Source organism: Ornithorhynchus anatinus, chromosome 5 (assembly GCF_004115215.2).
Source record: "Ornithorhynchus anatinus isolate Pmale09 chromosome 5, mOrnAna1.pri.v4, whole genome shotgun sequence".
Lineage (NCBI taxonomy): Eukaryota > Metazoa > Chordata > Mammalia > Monotremata > Ornithorhynchidae > Ornithorhynchus > Ornithorhynchus anatinus.
In genome coordinates this window covers 4,993,802-5,011,355 of record NC_041732.1, presented here as the reverse complement: position 1 = coordinate 5,011,355, position 17,554 = coordinate 4,993,802, and the positions used below count along the sequence as shown (strand labels likewise).

Sequence of the window (17,554 nt, the reverse complement as noted above, 5' to 3'; positions counted from 1 at the left end):
GAGGAGTTTTTTTATGGTATTTTTTAAGCACTTGTATGTATCAAACACTGTTCTAAGCACTGGGGTAGATACAAGTTAATCGGGTTGGACATTGTCCCTGTCCCACACGGGGCTCATAGTTTAAGTAGGAGGGAGAACGGGTATTTAATCCGCATTTTGCAGTTGAAGGAACTGAGGCACAGAGAAGTAGAATGATTTGCCCAAGTTTACACAGCAAGCAAGTGACAGAGCCAAGATTAGAGCCCAGGTCTTCTGACTTTCTGGCCTGTGCTCTTTCCACCAGGCCATGCTTCTTCTCTGAGTTCTAGGCCCGGCTCCACCTCTTGTCTGCCGTGTGACCTTGGACAAGTCACTTCACTTCTCTGTGCCTCACTTTTCTCTTCTGTACAACTGGGATTAAATCCTACTCCCTCCTACTTATATAGTGAACCCCAGGTGGGAGAGGATCTGTGTCCAACCCGATCTAGAACCTACCCCAGTGCTTAAGTACAATCTTTGGCATAGAGTAAATGCTTAACAATTATTATTATTATTATTTAAATGAATAAATATTTGAAAATATTTGAACTCAGTTGTATCATCTGTAAAATGGAGATTAAGACTGTGAGTCCCTTTGGGACACGGAATGTCTCCAACCTGATCAGCTTGTACCTACCCCAACACTTAGAACAATGCCTGGCACACAGTTGAGCTTAACAAATCCCATAAAAAACAAACAAAACAAATCTACCACAGCATTTAATACACGTAGTAAGCACTTAACAGATGCCATTATTTAAAAGAAAAAGGAAGCAGGAAGTAGTCCCCCTCTCAATAGTCAATCAGTTACTGGATTTATGGCTCTTACTGTGTATGCAGAGCGCTGTAGCATTTTTACCAAAAAAAACAAGCAGGAAGTAGTCCCCCTGTCATAATCAATTACGGGAATTGATTGAGCTCTTACTTTGTGTGCAGAGCTCAGTACTAAATGCTTGGGAGACTATTACAAGAGTTGATAGACTTCTGCTCCCCCCCGCCACAACACACACTTTACCTGAAGAGTGTGGTGGCCATGGCCCAGAGTGAGAATGGGGGTGCTCACCCACATTTGGGGAGGGAAGGGGGTGAAATCATGAACCCGTACCTCCCCTGAGATAAGGGACTCTCCCTGCTCTCCTTGGGGGAGGGTCCCCGGGAGGTTGTGGGCAGGACCGGGTTCAGACGTTTGGCCCCCTGAGACAGGAAACCCGCCATCACCACCACCGCTCCTGTGTCTCTGCGGGTGTCCTGCCCCAATCACGTGACGCCATCGTACACCAGCCTGCCTGGGTTCCTCCAAGTCCCCAGACGGCTTGTGTTTCTCCACAGAGACCCCTGACTCCCTGACCCCGGCCCCCAACATGGTGCCAGAGCCTTCGGGTCCCCTCCCGGTCCCCCAGCACAAGCCGGTCACTCAGTCGGTCAGTCGTGTTTATTGGGCGCTTACTGTGTGCACAGCACTGTACTGAGCGCTTGAGAGAGGGCAAAACAACAATAAACAGACACACTGCCTGACCCCAGTGGGCTAACGGTCTAGAGGGGAAGATGGACATTAATGTCAACCGTAAATTACAGATGTGGACCCAAGTGCTGTGGGGCTGGGATGGGGGAAGGAATAACGGGAACGAGTTAAGGTGACGCAGGTGAGAGTGGGAGAAAAGGAAAGGAGGGCTTAGGGAAGGCCTTTTAGAGGAGGTGTGCCTTAATAAGGCTTTGAAGCGGGGGACGGTATTCATCAGTCGGATACGAGGAGGGAGGATGTTTCAGGCCGGGGCAGGATGTAGGCGAGGGTCAGCGGCCAGATAGAAAACCCCTCCAAGCACCGTTACCGTGTGGGTGGAGGGAAACTGGGCACATTCAGATTTTCCGTGTTCGTACTTTATGTCTCCTTTGATGGTGCAGTCTCCCTTGGGGGTTGTCACAGTCTGGTTAGGATTCTGGTAGCTAATATTCTGTCTAATAATAATAATATTTCTATTACTTGGTAAGCATTTACTATAGGCCAAGTACTGTACTAAGCTCTAGGATAGATATCAGATCACCAGGACAGAACCAGCCCCTGTCCCACGTGGAAAACTCAGTGAGGGGAGGTAATATGCCCTCCCACTCTGTCATACTGTCCTTTCCCAATTCCTTGGCACAGTGCTCCGCACATAATAAGTGCTCAATGAAAACCATCGATCGATTGATTGATCGGAAAGGCCTGAAACCTGTGGGCAGAGAAAGTAACTCAGAAAGGTTTGGAAACCTGGATTCTAGCTCAGAAATTGGGACATGATGGGGAGAGAGTGTTATTTTGCAACTGGATTTGATTTTTGTCCTCTTTTCACCTTGCACTGATGCCACCTTGTTAAGTGTGTTTGATTCTAATTGTTTGTGACTTTACTTAACTGAGCACCCTTTCTTTAGTTTTAGTTAAATTTTTTTTTTCTTCTCTTAAAGAGGGAAAGCCCATATGCCTTGTATTCTGGAAACTGGGAATTAGACAATTTCGAAAGGGTTTATGATTCAGAAAACCCCTCCCACTTTGTTTCGGTCCCGTGGCCTAATAGGGAAACCCCAAATAAAGACGATAATAGTAATGGCGTGGCCTAGTGGAAAGAGCCCGAGCTTGGGAGTTAGAGGTCATGGGTTCTAATTCCGGCTCCGCCACTGATCAGCGGTGTGACTTTGGGAAAGTGACTTGACTTCTCTGGGCCTCAGTTCCCTCATCTGTAAAATGGGGATGAAGACTGTGAGCCCCATGTGGGCCAACCTGATGACCTTGCTTAGAACAGTGTTTAGCACATAGTAGGCACTTAACAATGCCATTATTATTGTTATCATTATTATTAATGATACTACTGCTCTTATTAATTATTATTATATTAGTTAAACTTTAGCATAGTTACAATATTTGGGGGGTGGTGATTTTTACATCAGTAGTCTTGGGGTCCCCTAGCTGAAAAAGTTTCCTGAAGGAAAGTAGAATTGTGAGAACCTTAGGTTCTCAGTATAAACAGTAAACTGGGATAGAGGGAAATAGCGTGTCCTAGTGCGTAGAGCATGGGCCTGGGAGTCAGAAGGGCCTGGGTTCTAATCCCCGCTCCGCCACTTGCCTACTATGTGACCTTGGACAAGTCACTTCACTTCTCTAGGCCTCAGTTCCCTCAGCTGGAAAATGGGGATTAAGACTGTGAACCCCACATGGGACAACCCGACTACCTTTGTATCTACCCCAGTGCTTAGAACAGTGCTTGGCACATAGTAAATGCTAAACGAATACCATCTTTTTTTTTCCCCTGGGCCTCAGTTCCCTCAGATGGAAAATGGGGATTAAGACTGCTAGCCCCAGGTGGGGACATGGACACCATCCCGCCTGATTAGTTCGTATCTACCCCAGTGCTTAGAACAGTGCCTGCCACTTAGTAAGCACTTAATAAAGACCATAAAACAAATTCTTGTGGCTGCAGGTGGTGACAAACTTTGTTTATGCAGTGTCAGTCATGCTGTACCTTCCCTAGTGAGGCCTTCCGGATTATGCGTCTGAGAATCAATCGATCAGTGGTAGTTATGAGTGCTTACTATATGCCGAGCACTGTACTAAGTGCTTGGGGGAGTACACTACAACAGAATTAGCAGACAAGTTCCCTGCCCATAATGAGCTAACAGTCTGAGAAACGTTAGGAGTTCATAAATCCCACCATCCCCTAGATTCCCATTAATTTAGTTGGACTCCCCTCTGGCGCTGTGGCCGGACTGAAATTTAACTCGAGAAGCGGTATGACCTAGTGGATAGAGCATGGGCCTGGGAGTCAGAAGGACGTGGGTTCTAATCCTGGCTCTGCCACTTCTCTGCTGGGTGACCTTGGGCAATTCGCTTCACTTCTCTGGGCCTCAGTTCCCTCATCTGTAAAATGGGGATTAAGACCGAGAGCCCCACGAGGGACATGGATTGTGTCCAACCTGATCGGCTTGTGTTTACCCCAGCGATTAGAACAGTGCCTGGCATAGAAGCGCTTAACAAATATCATTAAAATAAAGTCGTCCGCCCCCGGCCCTTGGATCTCGTTGTGGTCAGAGAATGGGTCTGTGACCGTTTTTAAGCCAGAGATATCCCTCCCTTGTGGGCTCTGAGCTGCATGGAACCCTTCCCTTTTGGGCTAATAGTAATAATAATAATAATTGTGGTATTTCTTAAGGGCTTACTAGGTACTAAGCGCTGAAGTGGATATAAGTAAATCAGGTTAGACACAGTCCCTGTCCGACGGGGGGCCCACAGTCTCAATCCTCATTTTACAGATGAGATAACTGAGGCCCAGAGAAATGACTTGCCCAAAGTCACACGGCAGACAAGTGGCAGACTCGGGATTAGAACCCATGACCTTCTGCCTCCCATACCTGTGCTCTATGCACTTGTCCATGCCAGGCTTCCCACCAGGGAGAATGCTGGTCTGTCAGATGTGAAAGGGAAGGGAGTTCCAGGCCAGGGAACAGAAGTGGAAGCGGGATGTGGGGCGGAGACCCTCCCGACTAACCTGAGACCTCTTTGAATTCCACCTTCCCACCACTTCCCCTTGACCGTCTCCTCCGGGGTCCCCTTCAGCTGGGAAAGAGAGGGGCCTCCTCACTTCTACAACCCCTCCCATCGTCCTCCAGCCCCACCTCACTTATGTCCAAATCTGTTTTTGATTTATTGATATCACTGTCTGTCTTCCCCTCTAGAATGTAAGCTCATTGAGGGAGGCAATGTCTGTTTATTGTTATATTATACTCTCCCAAGGGCTCTGCACGCAGTAAGCGCTCAATAAATTAAGACTGTGAGCCTCACGTGGAACAACCTGATGACCCTGTATCTCCCCCAGCGCTTAGAACAGTGCTCTGCACGTAGTAAGCGCTTAACAAATACCAACATTATTATTATTACAATGAATAAATACGATTGACTGACCTGCTGGAGGAAAGGGCTGGGCTAAGAGACAGCAGGGTAGAACTGAAGTGGAAATCTGAACTTCAGGCACTTCTAGAAGAAGAAGAAGACGCGATTTCCGCCCATCAGATGTGGAATTTGGAAACCATGAGAAAATCTTGTTAAGGAATTGGTTTGCCCTGGAACGATGGGGAAGGGCTGTGCTGTCCCCTGCTGGCCACTGCGAAAACCACCACCCCAGGGGGCAGAGGGGAAACAATTAAACAATTAATTAAGCACCTGCTCGCCTAATCTAGGGAAGCAGTGTGGCCTAGTGGGTAGAGCACGGGCCTGGGAGTCAGAGGACCCTGGGTTCTAATGCCGGCTGTACCATTTGTCTGCTGGGTGACCTTGGGCAAATCACTTCACTTCTCTGGGCCTCAGATACCTCATCTTTAAAATGGAGATTAACGTTGGGATTTTAACGTTGGGATTTGTTAAGCGCTTACTATGTGCCAAGCACTGTTCTAAGCGCTGGGATGGATACAAGGTAATCAAGTTGTCCCACGTGGGGCTCACAGTTTTAATCCCCATTTTCCAGATGAAGTAACTGAGGCACAGAGAAGTTAAGTGACCTGTCCTAAGTCACCCAGCTGACGAGTGGCAGGGTGGGATTAGAACCCACGACCTCTGACTCCCAAGCCCAGGCTCTTTCCACTGAGCCACTCCGCTTCTAAGACTGTGAGTCCCGTGTGGGACAGGGACTGTGTCCAACCCGATTTGCTTTTAACCACCCCAGCGCTTAGTACAGTGCCTGGCACGTAGCAAATACAACCATTATTATTTTGTGTGACTGGGAGTGTGTCCAATTTGATGAGCTTGTATCTACCCCTGAGCTTAGAAGAGCATAGTAAGTGCTTAACAAATACCATCAATCATCATTATTAGGGAGCATGTTCTGAAAATAAAGGTAATGTCAGTTAAAGAGATCTAGAGAATGTAATTCTCACTTGCTTTGGGCTTGAAGGGCAGCAGGAGGTCCAGAGGAAGGAATGGGCTGGCCAGAGCCATGGGAAAACCTGGAAACTAATCATAATAATAATAATGATGTGTGGTTGGACTCAGTCCCTATCCCACATAGGGCTCATGGTCTTAATACCCATTTTTCAGATGAGTTACTGAGGCCCAGAGAAGTGAAGTGACTTGTTCAAGATCACACAGCAGACAAGTGGTGGATCCAAATTAGAATCCAGGTCCTTCTGACTTCCAGGTCCATTCCCAGGACCTTGGACAAGTCACTTACCCAACTTGATTAGCTTGTATCTACCCCAGTGCTTAATAGAGTACCTGGCACATAGTAAGCATTTAACAATTACCATTTTTTTTAAAAAAGGACACAGCAGAGAAAGGGCTGAGCTGGTGTTAGAACCCAGGTCCTTCTGCCCCCCCAGACCCATTTCAGCCCCAGTTCAGGGACCCTTAATCGCTCCAGTATCCTGTGCCTCTCTCCAGGGAGCCAATTCACCAGCTGTATTTCTGACTGGTGTGTCAATCTGTGGATTTAGATCTGTGGTTTTATCAGTTCTCCCTGTCCCTCCATTTGACTGTGATCTCTGGTAGGGCAGAGATGATGGTCACTCCTCCAGGTGCCTAGTGGAGTCCTCTGCAGCCAGGATCAATCAATCAATCATATTAATTGAGCACTTACTACGTGCAGAGCATTGTAGTAAGCGCTTGAGAGAGTACACCACAACAATATAACAACAGACACATTCCCTGCTCATAGTAAGCTTCAGTCTGGACAGGGAGACAGACATTAATTTAAATAAATTGTGGATTTGAACATAAATACTGTGGGGCTGGGTTTGGGGGGGGCGCGGTCAATAATGGGAGCAAGTCAGGGCCACCGCAGAAGGAAGTGGGAAATGAGGATTTAGGGAGATCAGAAAACCCAGCCCGGGACTCTGGCTTTTGAATGAGTTGGTGCTCCCAGCTCATAGATGCAAGGGGACACTTGTCAAATCTATCAATGTCAATCAATTCTATTTATTATTCTTTCAATCGTATTTACTGAGCGCTTACTGTGTGCTCTGCACTTTCCTTGCCCACAATAAGCCTACAGTCTATAGGAGGTAAAACAGACATCATTACAAATAAATGAAATACAGATATGGGCATAAGTGCTGCGGTTGGGGAGGGGGAATGAATAAGAGGAGCAAGTCAAGAAGATGAAGAAGGGAGTGGGAGAAGAGGAATGGAGGGCTTAGTCAGTAAAGGCCTCTTGGAGGAGATGTGCCTTCAGTAAGGCTTTGAGGTGGCAAAGTGATCATCTGTCGGATTTGAGGAGGGAGGGCGTTCCAGGTCAGAGGCAGGATGTGGGCTAGGCGTCATGGTGAGATGGGTGAGATGGAGGCACAGTGAGGTTAGCACTAGGTGGGTGAAGTGTGCAGACTGGGTTGTAGAAGGAAAGTAGCGAGGTGAGGTTGGAGATGGCGAAGTGGTAAAGTGCTTTAAAGCCAATGGTGAGGAGTTTTTCTTTGGTGCGGAGGTGGATGGGCAATAACCGGAGTTTTCTGAGGAGTGGGGTGTCATGTTCTGAACGCCTTTGTAGAAAAACGATCCAGGCAGGAGAGTGAAGTATGGACTGGAGTGGGGAGAGACATGCTTACTATGTGCAGGGCACTTTACTAAGAGCTTGGGAGAGTATAATATAACAAAGTAGGTAGATATAGTCCCTGCCCTGGAGTTTACAATCTAGAGAGGGAGACAGACATTAACATAAACAAATAAATTACAGATATTTACTTAAATGCAGTGGGGCTGAGGAAGGTGGTGAATAAAGGGAGCAAATCATGGTAATGCAGAAGGGAGAGAGAAAAGAGGAAATGAGGGTTGAGTCAGGAAAGACCTCTTGGAGGAGAAGTGCCTTCAATAAGGTTTTGAAGGTGGGGAGAGTCATTGTCTGTGGGATAAGAAGAGGGAGGACGATCCAGGTCGGAGACAGGATGTGGCCGAGAGGTCACGGCAAGATAGTTGTGATGGAGGTACAGTGAGTAGGTTGGCATTAGAGGGGCGGAGTGTGCAGACTGGGTTGTAGTAGGAGGGCAGCAAGGTGAGGTAGGAGGGGGAAGGTGAGTGAGTGCTTTCAAGCCATGGTAAGAAGTCTCTGTTTGACGAGGAGGTGGATGGGCAACCACTGGAGGTTCTTGAGTAGGGAAAGACGGACTGAGGAATGAGGGATGAACTTTTAGGCAATCGTGCCCAGGTGTGAGATCAGAGCAGAGGCCAGAGGATCCCTGGGTTCTGGGATCGTACCCACCATCCCTGCCACCAGGTAGGAATAAAAAAATGCCACCTCATTTTCATTTTGTATTCACTCCATCGCTCATTACAGTGCCTGGCACACAATAAGTGCTTAACAAATACCACAATTATTATTATTAAATGCCCCGATTATTGTATCCACAATACAAAAATGCCACCTCATTTTCATTCTTTATTTTCTCTAATGAAAGTCCCCCTTCACCCCTGACCCAAGCTCTAGTCCATGAGACCACTGGGTCGAGAGGCCGGAATGGGGTCTCCAGAACCACTTATCTGAATTTGATCTCGGAGTATTCAGTGCTCGGCTCCCTGGAGGCCTGGGTCTCTCGGGGCTTCAGCCCTAAGAAGGTGAGGGAGGCGTAATGGAGCTCTTCGATCCTGGCTTCATCACTGGAGAGGTCCGCTGGAGGAGGGAGGTCCAGTGGGCTGCCCGGCTCTGCTTCCCAGGGTTGATCCTGGTGTCGGGGAGACAGGACATGATAATAATAATTGGGGCATTTAATAATAATAATTGTGGTATTTCTTAAGCACTTATTGTGTGCCAGGCACTGTAATGAGCGATGGGGTGGATACAAACAAATCGGGTTGGACACAGTCTTTGTCCCACATGGGCCTCACAGTCTCAATCCCCATTTTCCAGATGAGGTAACTTAGGCAGAGAGAAGTGAAGTGACTTGCCCAAAGTCACAGAGCAGGCAAGTGGTGGAGTTGGGATTAGAACGCACAACCTTTGGCTCCCACGCATGTGCTCTATCCACTATGCTGTGCTGCTCACTTACTATACGCCAAGCACCGGACTAAGCTTTGGGGTAGATACAAGATCGTCGGATGTCACATGGGGCTCATCATCTAAATCGGAGGGAGAGCAGAGATTGAATCCCCATTTTGCAGATGAGGGATCTGAGGTCCAGAGAACAGAAGTGAGTTGCCCAAGGTCACACAGCAGTAAGTGGCAGAGCCGGGATTACAGCCTAAGGCCTCTGACGACCAGGTCCTGGCTCTATCCATTAGGCCATGCCAGCAGGGGGTCAGAGCAGAATGCTTACATTCTGGGCCTGGGGGGCAGAGGGCAGAGGGCAGAGTGGAGGGGGGTGAGTTCAGAGTGGGATTTGAGGCTTGGGGAGCGGGGAGAACACTGGGGGGGGTCAGGAGCGCAGAGCTAGAAGACAGGATGTCTGAACCTGAAGGATGAAGGGGAATTGGCAGGGGCAAGGCTGGGTTCGGGGACCCAACACCTGGGTTCACTCACGGATGGCACTTCCATAGAGGGCAGGTCAGTATAGTCATTCATTCATTCATTCATTCAATAGTATTTATTGAGCGCTTACTATGTGCAGAGCACTGTACTAAGCGCTTGGGATGAACAAGTCAGCAACAGATAGAGACAGTCCCTGCCGTTTGACGGGCTTACAGTCTAATCGGGGGAGATAGACAGACAAGAACAAACCTTGGTGATGCCTTGGGACTCTGTGACGTCTGACCCTGTAACTTCTTGCAGGTCAGTATAGTCAACCTTGGCAATGCCTTGGGACTCTGTGACCCCTGACCCTGTAGCTTCTTTTTTCTTCCGTAGAATCTTCATTCTGAGGACAAATGATACCACATTCTGTTTCACACTTGGACCCTGCCTCTCCCCTGGAAGAGATGTTATCATTATCATCATTATTATTATTATCATATTTGTAAAGTACTGTTCTAGGTGCTGGGGCAGATGTAAGTTAATCAGGTCAGACGCAATCCCTGTCCCACTGTAGGGGATTGTGTTTAAATAGGATGGGGAAGAGTCATTGAATCTCCATTTTACAGTTGAGGAAATTGAGGCTCAGAGAAGTGAAGTGACTTGCCCAAAGCAACTGAGGAGGGCAACTGAGAAAGTCAGGATCAGAACTCAGGTCTTCTGACTCTCAGGTCCGTGCTCTTTCCACTAGGCCATGCCAATCTTCTCACTATACCTCGATCTCGTCTATCTGCCGACATCTAACCCACGTCCTGTCTCTGGCCTGGAACGCCCTCCCTCCTCAAATCTGACAGACAACAAATCTCACCCTTTCAAAGCCTTATTGAAGACACATCTTCTCCAAGAGGCCTTCCCTGACTAAGGCCCACTTTTCCTCTTCTCCCACTCTCTTCTGCGTCTCCTCGACTTGCTCCCTTTATTCATTCTCTCTCCCCGCCCCACGGCACTTATGTCCTTATCTATATCTTATTTATTTCTATTAATATCTCTCCCCCCCCTAGACTGTTAGTTCATTGTAGGCAGGGAATGTGTCTGTTTCTTGTTATATTGTCATCTCCCAAGCACTTAGTACAGTGCTCTGCATGCAGTAAGCGCTCAATAATTATGATTGAATGAATGAATGAATGGTTGGTGATGGAGGCCTGAAGGAAAGATGGAAATGGCGGGAAGAGAAGGAGCAAATGGGAAGGGTCACAACTGAGAGGCAGGAAATGAGGAGCGACCAGTCAGTAAATCATATTAGGAGAGTACGAATCAACAATAAACAGACACATTCCCCGCTCACAGCGAGCTTGCAGTCTCCCCTGCTCCAGCACTACCTTGAGGCTGAGACTCACATGAGGAGAATTAGGCAGAGGGAGAGCAGGGTCATGACACCTGCTCCTCCGATGGCAGCCAGGGTCACCCCGTTGGTGAAGGCATTGGTGATTAGAGGCTTCGTATCTGAAGGAGAAGAGGAGATTCTGTGCCCACCCCATCCCCCAAAGCCAGGCTCACATGCCCCACATCCCACCCTCCTCAACCCTCCCGTCTCTGGTCCCCGGGCCTCACCTGAAGCCAGCAGGATGGTGAGGCCGTGTGTCCCGTGGGGGTTGGTGCCCTCACAGAGCAGGCGGAGGCCGGGCTCCAGCACCCCCCTCAGTCTCAGGGTGCTGTTGGCCCAGAGGCCAGACCCGCTGGAAGTCACCAGATGGTCCCTGCCGCTGCTGTTCCCCGACACGGGCTGCCCACCCACCCACCAGCGCAGGGCGGGGGGTGGGTTGGCCAGGATGGCGCAGCTGCAGTGCAGACCCTCCACGTCCCGGGAGCAGGAGGAATTGACCAGCCGCGGAGGGACTGTCCAGAGAGGAGACAGGAGCAGTTAGTGGGCACCACTTCTTTTTCTTTTTTTGTGGTATTTGTTACGTGCTTACTATGTGCCAGGCATTGTTCTAAGCAATGGGGAAGATACAAGATAATCAGCACCATGACCTAGTGGATTGAGCCTGGGCCTGAGAATCAGAAGGACCTGGGTTCTAGTCTTGGGTCCGCCACTTGTCTTTGTGACCTTGTGCAAGTCACTTCACTTCTCGGGGCCTTGGTTCCTTCATCTGTAAAATGGGGATTAAGACTGTGAGCCCTGTGCGGGACAGTTCTTGAGACTGTGTGGGACAGGGCTTGACGCAGAGTAAGCACTTAACAAATACCATCATTTTTAGTAGTAAGGTGCTCTGTCAATACGAATGATACGTGGCGCTCACAGTCTTAATTCCCATTTTACAGATGAGGGAACTGAAGAACAGAGAAGTTAAGTGACTCACCCAAGGCCACACAACAGACAAGTGGCAGAGCCAGGATTAGAAGCCAGGTCCTTCTGTCTCCCAAGCCCGGGCTCTGTCCACTAGGCCATGCTGCTTTTCCCCAAAACCAGGGCTTCTTCCCTAGGTCTTCCCTCACACTACTCACAGTGCACAGAGAGATGCAGGGAAATCCACCGAGATCCCAGTGGATGCTGAGCCTGGCAGGTGTATTTTCCCTCGTCTCGCACCGCGACTCGGGGCAGGTCCAGGTTCAAAACCCCAGGGTCTGGGGACGGAGAGAGGCCGAGACCGAGGCCCTCGTGGCTCCAGCTGAGTGTGGCCGGAGGGTTGCTCTCAGCGGCACAGGCCAGACGAAGGTGCTCGCCTTCCAAGACCGTCAGAGATGAGGCATTTCCTGAGGAACTGAGGGCTAAAGAGGGGAAAGAGAAAGAGGAGGAGCAAGCAGGCCCAGAATCCGGGGCTCGTGGCTGGAGGAAGCCCTGCCTTCCAGACCTTGAAGCCCCATAGTAGGAGCAGAGGCTCCATCTCTCCTTTTTTTTTAACGGTATTTGTTAAGCGCTTACTGGGTCCAGGCACTGAACTGGGATAGATCTTAAACTACACAGTCCCTGTCCCACATGGGGCTCACAGCCTTAATCTCCCTTTTACAGATGAAGTAACTGAAGCACAGAGAAAAAAACTGACTTCCTTACTGTGTGTCAGGAACTGATCTAAGTGCTGAAGTAGATCTTAAACTACATGATCCCTGTCCCACATGGGGTTCACAGTCTTAATCCCCCTTTTACAAACGAGGTAACGGAAGCGCAGAGAAGTGAAGTGACTTGCCTAAGGTCACGCAACGGACAAGTTGTGGAGCCGGTCCTTCTGACCCTCAGGCCCGTGCTCTACCCACTAGGCCATGCTGCTTCTCTTCCTGCACCCTCCCCCTCCCTCCTCAGGCTTACCGATATCTGATCTGTTCATCCGATGAACCGTGAAGGTCATATTCTCTGGGGCGTCTGGAACAGAAACAAAGCCGGCAATGTCTGTCTCCCCCTCTACACTGTAAGCTCGTGTCTGCAGGGAATATGTCTGCTAATTCCGTTGTATTGTACTCTCCCAAGAGCTTAATAAGTGCTCTGCACATAGTAAGCACTCAATAAATACCACTGATTGATTGTAGGGGGACCCTCTGCCTCCCCTCTGCTCAAAGAGACAAAGGGGACCCTCCAGGGTGGGCGTTGCCAGTTGGACCCTCACAACCCTCACAACCCACACATTGGTGACCCTCCAACCTCTGAAGGAAGACATCTTATTTCGAAGCCCCATGCTTTCCCATTCAGGACCCAGGTATCCGCCCTCCTAATGTCCCCCTGCCCCCAGCAGCCCCTAATACCAATCTCTAATTCTCCCCAAGGACCCCAAGCGTTCCATCTCTCCATCCTGCCTAATCCCTCGCCACCCAAGGGTCCTGCTCCCCAGCCCTCCCCGCCCCAGTAGTCCCCAATCTCACAGGACACGTTGAGCCGGACGGTACTCCGCGTGGTCACATTGGCCCCGGGGAAGGTCACGTGACAGGTGAGGTTGGTTCCATGGTACTGAGGCCCCAGAGTGAGAGGGAGAACAGAGAAGAAGGGGGGTCCCGGGCTTGAGCGCCAGGGTGGGTTTCTTGAAGGGGAGAAGACCGGTGCCGTCCAGAAGAAGGTGGGGGGTGTGGCCTGCTCGCAGGCCCAGGAAGCTGTACAGTTCAGGGTGACCCATTGCCCAGACTCCAGAATCGCTGGAAGGTGAATCTTTGGCTCTTGTGTCAGGGCTGGCAGAGGAGAGAGAAGTGTAGCCTGGGGCTGCCAAAGGAAGCCTCCTGCCTAGCCCTTTCATTTCCCTTGGATGCCCCTCATGCTCCATTTCCCCATTCCATTCTTCTTCTTCTCCTTCTTCTTCTTCATAATAATAATGGTACTTATTAAGCGCTTACTTTATGCCAAGCACAGTTCTAAGCACTGGGTAGATACAAGTTAATCAGGCTGGACACAGGCCCTCTCCCCCATGGGACTCACACGCTTATCCCCATTTTACAGATGAGGTAACTGTGGCACAGAGAAGTTAAGTGACTTTCCCAAGGCCACACAGCAGACAAGTGGAGGAGCCAGGATCAGAACCCAGGTCCTTCTGACTCCCAGGCCCATGCTCTATCCTCCCCCGGGTTTGGCCCTCTTTCCCCATCCCTGTGCACAGACCACCCGGAGCCAATGCCGGGTCAGAGCTGATGGGTCAGGACTCAGAATCAGTAGACGAGGAGCAGCATGGCCTAATGGGTAGAGCCTGGACCTGGGAGTTGGAGGACCTGGGTTTGGATCCTGCCTCCGCCATTTGTCTGCTGAATGACCTTAGGTAAGTCACTTCACTTCGCTGGACCTCAGTTCCCTCAACTGCCAAACAGGGATTAAATACTACTCCCTCCTACTTACAGGGACCGTGTCCAACCAGATTATCTTGTCTCTACCTTAACACTTAGTACAGTGCTTGGCACATAGTAAGTGCTCAGCAAGTACAATATCAATCAGTGGTATCTATTGAGCACTTATTTTATGCAGAGCACTGTACCATGCACTTGGGAGAGTGTAATACAATAGAATTGGTGAGCCCATTTTGGGTAGGGATTGTCTCTATTTGTTGCCGAATTGTACTTTCCAAGCGCTTAGTACAGTGCTCTGCACACAGTAAGCGCTCAATAAATACAATTGAATGAATTGGTGGATACATTCTCTGCCCAAAACAAGCTTACAGTCCAGAGGGAGCTATTTGTTAAATGTTTACTATGTGCCAGGCGCTGTATTAAGCACTGGGGAAGATATAAGTTAATCAGGTTGGACACAGTCCCAGTCCCATGTAAGGCTCAGTCTTAAATCCCATTTTACAGATGAGGAAACTGAGGCCCAGAGAAGTGAAGGAATTTGCCCAAGGTCACACAGCAGGCAAGTAACAGAGCCAGATTTAGAACCCCGGTCTTTCTGACTTCTAGGCCACGCTGCTTAAAGTCTAATTGATGGATTTCTTTTCAGACATGACCACCTGAGGGGTCCAAACAGGGATTTGGAAAGCCGATTGGCAAAAAGTAAAACTGTCTCTTCCCCCCCATTCCCGGTGCTAATAATAATAATAATAATATTACTACTTGTTAAGCGCTTACTATGTGCCAAGTATTGTTTCAAGTGCTGGGGTAGATACAAGTTAATCAGGTTGGACACAGTCCATGACCCTCATGGGGCTCACACTTTTAATCTCTATTTTGCAGATGAGGTAACTGAGTCCCAGAGAAGTCAGTGCTCTCGGGCAACTCCATCAGCGAGGAGGAGAAGCCTCTGGAATTTCAGGGGGGCAATTTAAGGTCTGAAACATTCATGTGATTTTTTTATAGTATTTCTTAAATGCTTACTAAGTGGCATTGTCGATACAAGATATTAAGAGTAGATGCAGTCCCTGTCCCTCATGGAGCTCTCAGTCTAAGTAAGAGGGAGTAGGATTTGATCCCCATTCTACCGATGAGGAAACTGAGGCACAAAGAAGTGAAATGACTTGCCCAAGGTCACACAGCAGACAAATGGAAAAGCTGGGTTTAGAGCCCAGATCCTGTGACTCCCAGGCCCAGGCTTTTTCCACTAGGCCAAGCTGCAAATTGATTGAATTTGGGTTTCTCCTCATAATTTGGAATTCTGGTTGTGTCAAGTCTGGCTCAGGTTCTCCATTGATTGTCTCGACTCCTCCAAGCAAGTCTAGGAAGGACAACCGGTGAGGGCACTAAAATATTTCAGACACCACTCTGCTGATGCCCAGACCAAACTCACATTATGTCAGGGCTCCCTGACTAAGCCCACCTTTCCTCTTCTCCCACTCCCTTCTGCACTGACCTGACTTGTTCCCTTTATTCATCCCGCCTCCCATCCCAGAGCACTTACGTCCATATCTGTTATTCATTTATTTCTACTAATGTCCGTCTCCCCCTCTAGACTGTAAGTTCGAGGGGGGCAGAAAATGTGTCTATTATATTGCTATATTGCACTCTCCCAAGCACTTAGTACAGTGCTCTGAACGCAGTAAGCACTCAATAAATAATAATAATTATGGCATTTGTTAAGTGCTTACTATGTGCCAGGCACTGCACTAAGCGTTGGGATATGATTGACTGACTGGCTGACACCCATAGGAAGGGTCCTTGTGGAAGTTTGCAGATTCTCCATAGATAATAATGATAATAATAATAATAGTATTTGTTGCCAAACACTGTATTAAGCACTGAGGTAGACAAGATAATCAAGTCCCACATGGGGCTCACAGTCAAAACTATTCATTCGCTCATTCAATTATATTTATTGGGCACTTACTGTGTGCAAAGCACTGTACTAAATGCTTGGGAGAGTACAACAATAAACAGACACATTCCCTTCCCACAACGAGCTCACAGTCTAGTAGTCTTAAGTCTACTCAAGTGGGAGGGAGAACGGGCAATGAATCACCAAGATGAATAAAGAGAGCAAGTCAGGGTGTCGAAGAGGAGAGTGGAAGAAAAGGAAAAGAGGGCTTAGTCAGGGAGGCATCTTGGAGGAGATGGGCCTTCAATAGGACTTTGAAAGTAGGGAGAGTAATAGTCTGTTAAATATGCAGCGGGAAGCCTTTCCAGGCCAAAGGCAACAACTGGAGGTTCTTGAGGAGAGGGGAAACATGGACTGAACTTTTCTGTACAAAAATGATCTGGACAGCAGAGTGAAGTATGGACTAGAGTGGGGAGAGAGAGGAAGGCAGGAAGGTTAGCAAAGAGGCATCAAGGTGGAATAGGATAAATGCTTGGATTAACATGGAAGCAGTTTGGATGGAGAGGAAAGAATGGATTTTCGTGATGTTGTGGAAGTCAAACCAACAGGATTTAGTCACAGATTGAATATATGGCCTGAAAGAGAGGAACTTGGCGATTCGCATATTTAGGCTGTGAGCTCCAAGCGGGACAGGAACTGTGTCTGACCTAATTAATTTGTACCTACCACAGCGCTTAGAACAATGTTTGATACATAGAAGGCATTTAACAAATACCTTAAAAAAAAGGCTGGGGGGCAAGGAAGGCCATAAAACACCTGGGAGCCGGAAGTGAGGCTCAGGGATCCAGGAAAGTGAACTGACCAGGGTGTCCATCTTGGAAAGGCTGAGGCTCAGAGACAGTTAAGTATCTTAGAAAGAATAGGGAATCTGATTTCTAGTTCAAGGAGTGGGACAGAATCAGGGAGAGATTTTCAATTTGTGACCTAAGTTGTTTTTTCAGTGTTTTGGGCCTCGTACAAATGCAACGACGTCAACTTCTCTAGCTGTTTCTCTCTTTTCTTACAACATGGGAAAGCCTGCGTGCCTTGTATTCTAGACCCCCGTATCCAAACTGGAACCCCACTCCTGAAGGAGGGGTTAGGGTTCTGAAAGCCCCTTCAAGTACGATTTTATCAACCCTAGGGTAGAGCAGGGACAGAGAGAAGCAGCGTGACCTAGTGGATAGAGCATAGACCTGGAAGTTAGAGGACTTGGGTTCTAATCCCGGCCCTGCCACTTGTCCTCTATGTGACAAGTTACTTCACTTCTGTGGGCCTCAGCAACTCATCTGGAAAAAGGGCATTAAGGCTGTGATCCCCATGTGGGATAAGGACCGTGTCTACCCTGATTCGCTTGTATCTACCCCAGTGCTTGGTACAATCCCTGGCACATAGTAAGTGCTTAACATGTGCCATTAAAAAAAAAGTAAGAGTGGAAACCTGGGTGCTCCCCAAGTCT

At 48.6% G+C, this 17,554-nt stretch overlaps 1 protein-coding gene across 1 annotated transcript in view; it reads right to left on the bottom strand.

The window, feature by feature from the left end:
• The window catches only part of LOC100086287, a 32,593-nt gene that overhangs the window by 12,710 nt on the left and 2,329 nt on the right, over positions 1-17,554 (bottom strand). Inside the window, exons 3-11 of the mRNA XM_039912183.1 lie at positions 13,260-13,559; positions 12,712-12,765; positions 11,913-12,176; positions 11,019-11,303; positions 10,805-10,910; positions 9,678-9,813; positions 8,503-8,685; positions 5,917-5,992; positions 4,949-5,020 (exon numbers count right to left, since the gene is read on the bottom strand). Coding sequence (XP_039768117.1) covers positions 4,949-5,020; positions 5,917-5,992; positions 8,503-8,685; positions 9,678-9,813; positions 10,805-10,910; positions 11,019-11,303; positions 11,913-12,176; positions 12,712-12,765; positions 13,260-13,559 — 1,476 coding nt within the window. The remainder of the gene's footprint in view (positions 1-4,948; positions 5,021-5,916; positions 5,993-8,502; positions 8,686-9,677; positions 9,814-10,804; positions 10,911-11,018; positions 11,304-11,912; positions 12,177-12,711; positions 12,766-13,259; positions 13,560-17,554) is intronic.